Source organism: Perca fluviatilis, chromosome 17 (assembly GCF_010015445.1).
Source record: "Perca fluviatilis chromosome 17, GENO_Pfluv_1.0, whole genome shotgun sequence".
NCBI lineage: Eukaryota > Metazoa > Chordata > Actinopteri > Perciformes > Percidae > Perca > Perca fluviatilis.
Window position 1 is genome coordinate 33,315,420 of NC_053128.1, and position 11,330 is coordinate 33,326,749.

An 11,330-nucleotide genomic window follows, 5' to 3' on the forward strand; every position below is an offset into this window, starting at 1 on the left:
GTATCGCCATTCAGCGTTAATGGCGACGTAAGGGAAGAATTTGGGTGCACCAAAATAAAAATGGTAGGCGCATCCAGTGCAACCAAGGCAAAAAGTTAGTCTGGAGCCCGGCTTTGTATCCATGATTTATCAGTATTTATCCCAGTGTTTCCTGTCTGTTGATTTTGTAGAAGCGACCGCCATGGCAAAATTTCTGCCTGCACGGTATCAGAAATAGGGCAGACACACAACAGGGTTTCTGCTATGTACACCTCCCGCCCCTTCAGCTGTTTATCAAAAGTCGTAATTACACTCGACTTCCGCAGAGCCATTCGCTCTACTGAACTCAAGCGAACTATCATCTGCTCTCTCTCCCCTTTAGGGTGAGCAACTGGAACAGTGACAGGACGTCATCACTCGCAAAGTCACGGCAACCAAATAAACAAAAGGGCAGTTAGCTACTTGTCACTCAATCTAAGGCAAAGTGACAAACAGCCACGAAAGCCGCGACATCAAATCCGCATTCACGCGGGTCCCGTGAAATACTGAAAGCTACAGTTTGTTGGAAAATAGCATTGTGGACATTATTGTTTATCAGACTGCTGTTGAAACATTTATTTAGTTTTATTTTTAGAAGCAGCATTCAGTTTTGTATGCTCCAACAAAAGCAAAATTTGCAGTATGCCAAAAATACCCGGATGTGTCGTACTGATTCGGAGAAAATCTCCAGTGTGGACGAGTCGACTGCTACCGTATCCCACAATGCAAAGCGCCGCCACAACCACAACAACCGCGGGATTGTTATTTTTGTTCCAATGGTGTTGGAGTTCAGAGGCTCCACAGTTCGAAGTTACGAGCCGGCGGGTGCCTGCTGGCCGCCCGGCCGGTCCACCTTCACAGACCTCGAGCTGTGAGTGTGCAGCGCCTTCGGAGACTCACAGACAAGAGGCCTTTATTTCCCGATCGCGTTTTGTGAAAAAACACACACACACACATATATATTATCAGATTAACAGGATAATGGGGAGGATATGGCTGGTTTTGTTGTGAAGGAGAGCTTTGCTTTTGTTTGTCAGTATGTATGTACTGTATATGTGATGTATGTTTTTCTTGAGGTCTCCTCAAGTTGTTTTGTCTAATTGTGAATGTATTGTATTTGTTTGCCTTTAAGGACCCCTTGGAAAACGAGATGCTACATCTCAAGGGGTTATTCCTAATAAATAATTTCCTATTAACTAGAACCTGTGGTTGTCTGCCTTTTCTGAGTTATAAAGCTTCACAGCGTTACGCTATGCACGTAACAAGCTCGCTGACCGGGCTGTCACTCACACAAACCGCCACGAAGCAGGCAGAGGAGAGGGAGGAGCGACTGACAGGGCAGAGAAATACCGTCTGGTAAATAAATTATAACATGTATAGGGCTGCAGCTATCAATTATTTTAGTAATCGAGTATTCTACAGATTATTCCATCGATTAATCGAGTAATTGGATGAGAAATACTTTTGTTTAATTGAAGAGCAATAATAAACAATAGTTTGGTTTAATTTTCAGAAAAAGCTACATTTTTATTGTCTAGATTGCTTACAATATCATCTCTCAAAAACTTAACATTAAGTGTATTTAAGTGCCATATTACATTGTTTTTAAATAAAACATTTTCTGAAATACAATAACAACCTCAAACTAAGGCATAAATTAAACATACATAAACATTACCTTAAGTTGTGCAACTTAACTTTCAGAACTACAAGTTTCAACCTGAGACTGATCTGTATATAGGCCTATATTTAAATATTAGTTATACTCAAACTATTTTAATTTATATATTTGATTACAATGCTACACAGCTCTGTTACACTTATGCTAGTAGATGATCGTTGATCAGCTGTTTCTCCGTGAAGAGAGAGAGGAGAGAAAATGGTGCGCAACAATCAGCTGTTTTTCCGAAGGGATAGTCAACACGTCAGCTCTTCAGATCAGATAGTGGTCACCACTACGTATTCTCTTGTCTTTATTTTTGGTAGTTGTTGTTTGGTGTAGTTTCATCGTCCATGCGACTCTTTGATTTAATTTTGTCGGGTCTGCTTGGTGGAATGGATGAATTAGTTAGAATCAATGTTTTCTGTTGAGATGCTGAAGCACTGACGTCGTGCGATTATCATGGTAAGCTAGTTTGATTTTGCAGTAGTACACACTGTACAGAGTTTTTGTTTTAATTACGTTTGAACTGATTCCAAACTTTGGACACTTTCTGTCATTTTCTCCAGCCTGTCTCTTCTCTTAGCCCCTCGCTATTTACGATCTTTCTTCATTTTGTAATCCTCGCCCGTCAATCTTCATGACCCTGTGTGCGACAGTAATAATCATCCGTGCGGAAACACCGTGAGCGATACAACATTGGTAAGATTGATTAAACAAAGCTTCGAGGCAAATCATTTTGCATCAAGGATTTAGTAATCGAATTATTCGAGTTACTCGAGGAATCGTTTCAGCCCTAAACATGTATATACATTAGATTTAATGTTTCAGTTCATAATTAGTGTGTGTTGTATTTGCTTATTTCACAATAAAGATGCAAGAAATTAAGTTTCAGTTTCTTAGATTTTCAGCATCTTATAAATGCTTTAAGAGCTTGTTCAAAGGCTCAGCTTGGCCTAGCATACTAGCAGAATAAAACCATTTAACGGTTTCATACTGCATACTACTGATGAACGCAGTATGTAGTAGGTACTGCATACTACATACTTCAGACAACTGCAGTAGCCTATGTAGTATCCTGTTGTCTGTCTGTCTGTCTGTCTGTCTGTCCGTCTGTCTGATGAGCCGTATGGTGCAAGGTGAATTTCCGAAAGGATCAATAAATGTCAATCTAAAGAGACACACAAACTGTACAGGGGAAATTGCATTTTTTAATTTAAAAAACGTAACATTTTCATGAGGAAGTACGTCTTAACCCCCTCTTTTACTACTTTTAACTTTAACAAATCCCTTTTCTAACCATTTGTATGCCTTATTTTAATATGTAAGTATTGACTTATCCTAAGTTACACATAAAATATATGGTTTATTAACCAAATATGAGTAAAATCACATTGTAGTTGTATTTCAACCATTAACGTGTTAAGCACTACACTAAACACAAAGTAGCTGAGCTACTACTAGCTAGCTTACAGCATGAGTCAGCAATTAGCGCTAGCTAGCGATTCAAATTAGCTTTTAAAAAACATTTTAAAGTGACACAGTATGCACTAACGTACGTTACATATACATATACATTAGAAAGCATTCTCGTGACTCTGACTGTTTTAATAAGAAAGGTATCTGAACTTAAAACGCAAAAACGATGTGTTTTCTCCGCAAAATGACTAACAACGAGGCTAACTAAATGGTTAACAACAACGAGGCTAAATGGCTAACAACAGACTAGCATTGTGTGATTTAACTCACCGGACTCGACAAACGGTCTCCCTCTTATTCACAGCTGGGTTTCTGATAAAGGAACAGCTTATTGGCAGGTAACATGTAAATAATCGATAGTTTAGGACTATTTTCTGACGTTTACTACCACGAACTGCATGTTTTACAATATGTGGAACGTTAGCTAGTCCCTAACGTTCATATCTTGTAATCTCAACAGCAAAGGAAATATTCGCCGGGCAACGGTCTCTATCTTTGAGACATATACAACGTTATATAGTAGTTGTGGTTGTGGAATGTAACTAAGTACATTTACTCATGTAACGTACTGTTAGTACAAATGTTGAGGTACTTTTCACTCCACTACATTAATCTGACAGCTTTAGTTAGGCCTACTCGTTTCTCCATCCATCACCAAACCCACCAGACTCCATGTAAATAATCAGTACTTTTATCATCGTAAAACACACTTAATTTAAAGTGGAAAAACAAAAAAAAACTATCAAAAGCCGTCTTGGTTCATCTTTCCACTGTTCCAACAATCACCACTCTGGTTTCGTTGAAATAAACCCTTAATTCAACCATTTACGTGTGGAGATATGCTGGCTCTATACACGCTAAAAGTCCTGATTATTTACATGGAGTCTGGTGGAGATATGCTGGCTCTATACACGCTAAAAGTCCTGATTATTTACATGGAGTCTGGTGGAGATATGCTGGCTCTATACACGCTAAAAGTCCTGATTATTTACATGGAGTTTGGTGATTGTGACTTCGGGCGTTAAACAAAAGGATCTTACTTTTTACAAAATGTAACTACGGTAAGTACATTTACTCCAGTACTGTACTTCAGTCTAAATGTTAAGGTACTTGTACTTTACTTGAGTTTTTCTTGTCTTGCCACTTTCTACTTCTACTCTGCTACATTTCAGAGAGAAATATTGTACTTTTACTCCACTACATTAATCAGATAGCTTTAGTTACTAGTTACTTTACACATTAAGATTTCTGCACACAAAACACATGTAGTTTTTAAAATCTGATGTTTTATGCCACATTTGTCAAACTTCGAGGCCGCGGGGACCAACTCCGCCCCTCGCAGATTTTGATCCGTCTCTCATCGCATTTTGGCCCACCTCGTTTTTGTCACTTTTTGGAAGTTATTGTCAATTTTGCTGACACTTTTTTCTATGACGGCTCTAAGGAAGTTTTTGGCTGACTTTTTTAGGGGTTTTTGTCGACCAAACTGTATGTGAGAAAACATTTTAAGATATGCTTCCTTGTAGTCTTTTTAGGAGATTTTAGTAGACAAATATGTAATTCAAATTCCTGCATTTGTTTTGAGGTCTCTTCAGCTGCAGCGGGATGTCCTTTTCAGGATCTGAGGAACAAACACACACATCCAAAAACACAACACCAAAATACAACATGGGGTCAGCTACACACATACAATAAAAATGAATGAATAAAGAAAAAAAACATACACAGCAAAGTACTCTCTCTTATGACCTTTCAGAAAATCCCGGTAACATAATGCCAGCGACACGGGGTCCAAATAATTCAGATAAGGTTCCCAAACTTTATAAAATTGGTTTGATTTGGAATGTATCACACATGTCAGGTATTCAGAGGTACTAAATCAAACACCACTTCATGCCAGCCCTTAACAGTTGGCTGTTTATCACTAATCCACTGTAATAATAGATTTGTCCTAGCTGCATATGTAAGAATACAGAAGAGTCTCTGGTTTTTTAACACTACATATCTAGCAGGAAGTTATGTCTCTCTTTCTCTGTGTGTCTCAGTGTCTCTGTGTGTCTCTGTCTCTGTGTGTCTGTGTGTCTCTGTCTCGATGTAAGAACACATTAAATATAATGTAGTGTTAAAATGTTTTTTTTAACTTTTTTTAACTCTAGCAGGAAGACCAAGAATAAGAGACATTGGCTCCATCTGTAATTTTAGCCCAAGTAGCTTTTCAATTTCTGTCAAGACATTAGATTCTGTGTGTCTCATTTGGAAACTGTATGTAATGGAGATTAAAAGCGCACTTTATTAATTATTCATTATAATTTCCAATTTATATTTAATTTAATTTGTATCATCATTTAATGATTTGTTGGGTATTTGTTAATGTTATGTTATTGAGTTTAATTTATTTATCATATTGCTGTTGTTTCCTGTAGAGATGTTCTGCACTCGCCTCTATTGTCCCTCCTGAGTTGCCGTAGCTTCGGTGTCCTCACAATACCGTCTTGTGATGCTGAGGTAGGTCCGTGTAAAATGCTGCTGCCCTATTTTATGGTTTTCTTTGAAAGTTGTGTTGTGACCCTTCAATATATATTGTCTCAAAGTTAATCCGATATTAACTAGCTGTGTTGTGCCGTTTTACGGTTAAATATAAGTTGTAACGCTGCTTTGTTGACCTCTTTTCCTTTTCGCGCCGTTTTCTTGCTGTTCCTGTGTAATGTAAATAACGGAGGAGGCTCTCCAGTCCATGTTGAGAGTGTAAACTCTGTTATTTCATGTTTAGGAGCAGAGGAACGGACAGTAGAGACAGTAGACCAGAAGCCATTCATGTGATATTGTCTTCTGCAGGTATGTGGAGCTCTTTGTTAGACGTTATATTCTTGTTGTTATCTGTGCAGTCACCCGAACCCACGGGCTGTTTAACTTTGCCCACTAAAACTGTTAGAAAGTTATAAAACATAGTTTCTCATGTTTTTCACATATATTGTTATAATTTAAGTAAGGTTTTCCCAGTCTATTCTAATTGCTGCTGTTGGCTAGCAATGTGCACATTAAGAGTTGAATGAGATACTGTAATGTCATTGTTATGTACGCTATGGTAGAAATAAAAATCACTCTTAGAGGTCAGTGTATCTTTTGGTTCATTTCCTCAACAGATATTAAAAAACAAAATATTTTTTAAATATTCTGAGACCGAATGTTGCATTTCCAATAGCACCGGTGTAGCCTACCAGTTTTGCTTTAACCCAGGCTGCAGTTATATTAAGGGAAAGTGTAGCCTAACTTCCTGAGTGACTGATCGTCCGTTTTTTGAACCTCTATACATACATATGGCTATGAAATGCATAATTAAATACATAAATGAGGCAATACAAAACATATGCATTAGTCATTATAGTTCAATAGCCTAAATACATACATATGTTTTACTTTTATTTATTTCCGTCTAGAGGAAGTTTTGTTATCTCACAGACTCAGACTCAGACTAAAAGCAACTAGCTAGCCTTCCTGGCATCAGTGCATCAAAGCATATCACTGATCCCTGTGATCTGATCCCGAACCGCTGGTGACTTTCTGCCAGATCAGCAAACTTAACGGCAGCAACAGCAAGTTTGCTGGGACCAGACTTTGGCGCTGTAACCGTAACGTTACAGCCGTGAACTGAAAGTCTATTTCTTCCGTTGGTTTGACTCTCTTCGGGCAAAGTTGTTTGTGGCGGGTAGAAACAGACAGTCAGAGGAAGGCAAGGAGAGAGGGTAATAAATAAATGTGACATTATGCAATAAAAGTCCCCCCAAGCATTATCTAGAGTATAGGTTTCCAAAGTAAGTTTAGCCTGGGCTGAAAGCAACACTGGTACACTGATGCTGTTGCCTTGGAAATGTCAACATCCGGTCTCTGAATATGAAAAAACAGGCCATTTTTCAATTTTATTTTTTGTTATATGAAATAGAAAATTAATATCAAAGCATATTTTTAAATTTCTCCCATCCCCTTTTGATCATGAAAAGGAAAAAACACCTTGTATTTCAGATTTTTTATTTTAAAACGCAATCAAATAACCATTCATTTTTAGTTTTATAATACCTGTTTATGAAATGAAAATCGAATGACCAAATTATACACTGACCCTTAGAAAATACCGTCTTGTATTGCTGAGGAGCAGAGGTGAGATAGTAGGGAAACAGTAGACCAGAAGCCAGTTAATGTGATATAGTCTTCTGCAGAGCAAATACATTTTAGAAAACCGTCCGCAAGTTGTCTGTCTCCATACCCTGTCCACATCTGTTACAGTTGGCGTGCTACATTTCATGGATCCATTTTGAACTATAAAAAAATAAAAAAGAAGAGACACACAGAACGTTTAACAACAACCACATTTTTACTGGTATTGACAATGCATAAGCCTGGGTAGTGTAGTACATATTTATAACAGGTTGCATTTTAGCATTTAATATTCAAATGTTATTTGAATATTTAAAAAAAAATAATAACATTCATTTTGAATGGTATTATAGAGGAAGACTGACAGCTCTAGTTTACAGCGGCTAGTGTAAAAAGTGCATAGGATCAGTAATTTATCAGTAAAAGAAGGCCTTTGTTTGACAAAAACAGGCTGCGGTCCAGTGTAAACATGCTTAAAGGAGGATAAATACTGATAAATCATGGATATAAAGTATATATTTTTCTTTAATTATGTCTGTAAATGTACGACTCTTTCCCTGAAGTGGTAATGAATGTAAAACTCTGTTTTTATCATCAGCAGACGAGCGCTGAGTCATCTGGAGAAACACACCTGAGGGAGACGTGCAGAGAGATTGGACAGTGTCGTTTCCCAGCACAGAAGGAAAAGGACGAAGTTACGTAACGCTGTGAGACGTAAACGCACGTGATTCTTCAACGTGTAACAGCCGGCTGAGGGAAGTCCATATACGGTCGGACAGGTGTGTCGGCAGGTTCACAGCTGTGCTGGGAGGGTTTGACCTGCAGAGACAGAGACTCACAGAGACAGACAGACAAACACACAGACAGTCGTCACTGAGAGGTGAAATGGAGCAGAAAGGAGTTCAGCTGGACCGGGAAACCTTCTCTTGTTCCATCTGTCTGGATCTACTGAAGGAGCCGGTGACTACTCCCTGTGGACACAGCTACTGCATGAACTGTATTAAAAGCCACTGGGATGTAGAGGATCATAAGTACAGCTACAGCTGTCCTCAGTGCAGGAAGACGTTCACACCGAGGCCTGTCCTGCTGAAAAACACCATGTTAGCAGATTTAGTGGAGGAGCTGAAGAAGACTGGACTCCAAGCTGCTCCTGCTGATCACTGCTATGCTGGAGCTGAAGATGTGGCCTGTGATGTCTGCACCGGGAGAAAACTCAAAGCTCACAAGTCCTGTCTGATCTGTCTTGTCTCTTACTGTGAGAAACACCTTCAATGTCATTATAATGTAGCTCCATTAAAGAAACACAAGCTGGTGGAGCCGTCCAAGAAGCTCCAGGAGAACGTCTGCTCTCGTCATGATGAGGTGATGAAGATTTTCTGTCGTAGTGATCAGCAGCTTATCTGTTATCTCTGCTTAATGGATGAACATAAAGGCCACGACACAGTCTCAGCTGCAGCAGAGGCAGCTGAGAGGCAGAGAGAGCTCGAGGGGAGTCGACAAAACATCCAGCAGAGAATCCAGGACAGAGAGAAAGATGTGAAGCTGCTTCAACAGCAGGTGGAAGCCATCAATCTCTCTGCTGATAAAGCAGTGGAGGACAGCGAGAAGATCTTCACTGAGCTGATCCGTCTCCTGGAGAAAAGAAGCTCGGATGTGAAGCAGCAGGTCAGATCCCAGCAGAAAAGTGAAGTGAGTCGAGTCAAAGATCTTCAGGAGAAGCTGGAGCAGGAGATCACTGAGCTGAAGAGGAGAGACGCTGAGCTGAAGAAGCTCTCGCACACAGAGGATCACAACCAGTTTCTACACAACTACCCCTCACTGTCACCACTCAGCCAATCAACATCCAGCATCCATATCCTTCCTCTGAGCTGCTTTGAGGACGTGACAGCGGCCATGTCAGAAGTCAGAGATGAACTACAGGACGTCCTGAGAGAAGAGTGGACAAACGTCTCACTGACAGGGACTGAAGTGGACGTTTTACTGCCACAACCAGAGCCCAAGACCAGAGCTGGATTCTTAAAATATTCACGTGAAATCACACTGGATCCAAACACAGCATACACATGGCTGTTATTATCTGAGGGGAACAGGAAAGCAACAGTAATGAGTCAACATCAATCTTATTCTAGTCACCCAGACAGATTCACTGAAGAGTGTCAGGTCCTGAGTAGAGAGAGTCTGACTGGACGTTGTTACTGGGAGGTGGAGATGAGAGGAGAAGAAGGAGGAGGAGTTAAAGTAGCAGTCGCATACAAGAATATCAGAAGAACAGGGAGGTCGGATGAATGTGTTTTTGGATTCAATGACAAATCTTGGGGGTTAGATTGTAACAACAAAAGTTATTTATTTTGGTCCAACGATGTCCAAACTCCCGTCTCAGATCCTGAGTCCTCCAAGGTAGTAGTGTACCTGGATCACAGTGCAGGTATTTTGTCCTTCTACAGCGTCTCTGAAACCATGACTCTCCTCCACAGAGTCCAGACCACATTCACTCAGCCACTCTATGCTGGACTTCTGGTTAATGGTTGTAATGGAGCCTCTACTGAGTTGTGTAAACTGAAATAGACAGAAGTCATTTAAGGGTTAAATTCTGTGTTTTAACTCTTCGACTTATTTAGTCTCCATGTTTGTTGCTGAGAGCTGATTGTTGTGACACCTAAAGAGAGACAGAAACTGTCTAATGGTTCTGGTTCTATAAGTCCCATAACATAGGTAGAAACTGTCTGATGGTTCTGTTTCTAGAAGGTAAGATAGGTAGACTGAGGGGAAATTACACAAAGTTGAAGTTATTTTCAAACCTTCAAAGAGTTGGCTCTTTAACTCAATATGTTTGAAATGTATATCTGAATATAATTTGTTAAATTGATGTGTGTAGAACCACTGTATAGTATGTAACTGAGGCAGCTGTAATGATGTATTTTGTTGTTCAGATGAGAATGTGCTGAAGGACATTTTGGTTTTATTGCTTTTTGTTTTTGTTTTGCAAAAGCGTCTGTTAATGTCGGCAGCCATTACGCTTGTGGAAATGACTAACAACTTCTATTGTCTTTCTTCATTACAGACACAGAGTTTTTGATTAAAATATGTGGCATCAGATTCATCCTCCTGTCATCAATCTGCACCTGCTACATAAACAAGAGGGAATGAAAATCAGCAGCTTGCTTCAATATATATATCAATTTATTTTGTCTGTAGTCATTTATGTAATGACTGGAAAAGTAAGTTAAAAACTAGGTTAGGTACGTAATAACAAAGAACATGGGATGTCCTGGCTCGCCATGCTCCTGCATCATCTCTAAATCCAAATGAAGGTGGTGTTTCCATGGCTTCCACCTCCATTACTTTGTGAACAACAGGAAGTCCACCGTTCTACTATAGTAAAGGAAGTGTTTCTCACCTTGTTTATAGCTGTGTGTAAAGAAGCTTGGTCTGATACTGTAACTACTGAGGTGGTTGAACCCGGAGTGACCTGGCATTATGTTAACATGATGTGTAGCGTTCAAGAATCGTCTGATGATGTTGCGTTACAGAATAACAATATGTTTATTTTGGTTAACTGTGCAGCATGAAATGTCCATGTTTTCAGCGTTAAATCCATAAACAATTAGACAACGTTGGAACAAAGGGTTTGGCACTAATGCACTCCAGCGCCACAGCATTAGCGGTCAAAAAACCATTTGTCCTTTCCGGGCCAAACACCTGCTGGCAACAATTTGGATCTTACCTTTATAACCTTGCCCTAGGACGGTAATACCACAGTGACACCCAATATACATACAAGACACAACACCCAAAATCTGAACGCGTGAAACAACAAATTTGTCTCCTACACTGTGTATGTAACGTCAGACATCTTACCTGGACATGTTGGTATCTTTGCTGTTTTACCTGTTTCTCTCCAACAGTACAGTGTAGAACTGAGTCATTCTTATTTGGTGTTTCTTTATTTCCCCAAAAACGTCTTTCTGAGCTTTCCCTATATATAATATATACACAGTATGTGTTCACTAACAAGTGTTTC

At 39.5% G+C, this 11,330-nt stretch overlaps 1 protein-coding gene across 2 annotated transcripts; it reads left to right on the top strand.

Annotated features, from left to right (window-relative positions):
* Window positions 1-5,947: 5,947 nt before the first annotated feature.
* Window positions 5,948-10,330, top strand: LOC120545741 (tripartite motif-containing protein 16-like). Of its 2 annotated transcripts, none has more exons than XM_039780297.1 (2): window positions 5,948-5,992; window positions 7,908-10,330. In XM_039780297.1, the coding sequence occupies exon 2, from the start codon at window positions 8,195-8,197 to the stop codon at window positions 9,872-9,874; it is 1,680 nt and encodes a 559-aa protein (XP_039636231.1). In that variant the 5' UTR covers window positions 5,948-5,992; window positions 7,908-8,194; the 3' UTR covers window positions 9,875-10,330. The 2 variants fall into 2 exon arrangements, with proteins under 2 accessions (XP_039636231.1, XP_039636232.1); XM_039780298.1 differs by having other exon boundaries at window positions 5,949-5,992; window positions 7,911-10,330.
* The last annotated feature ends 1,000 nt before the right edge of the window (window positions 10,331-11,330 follow it).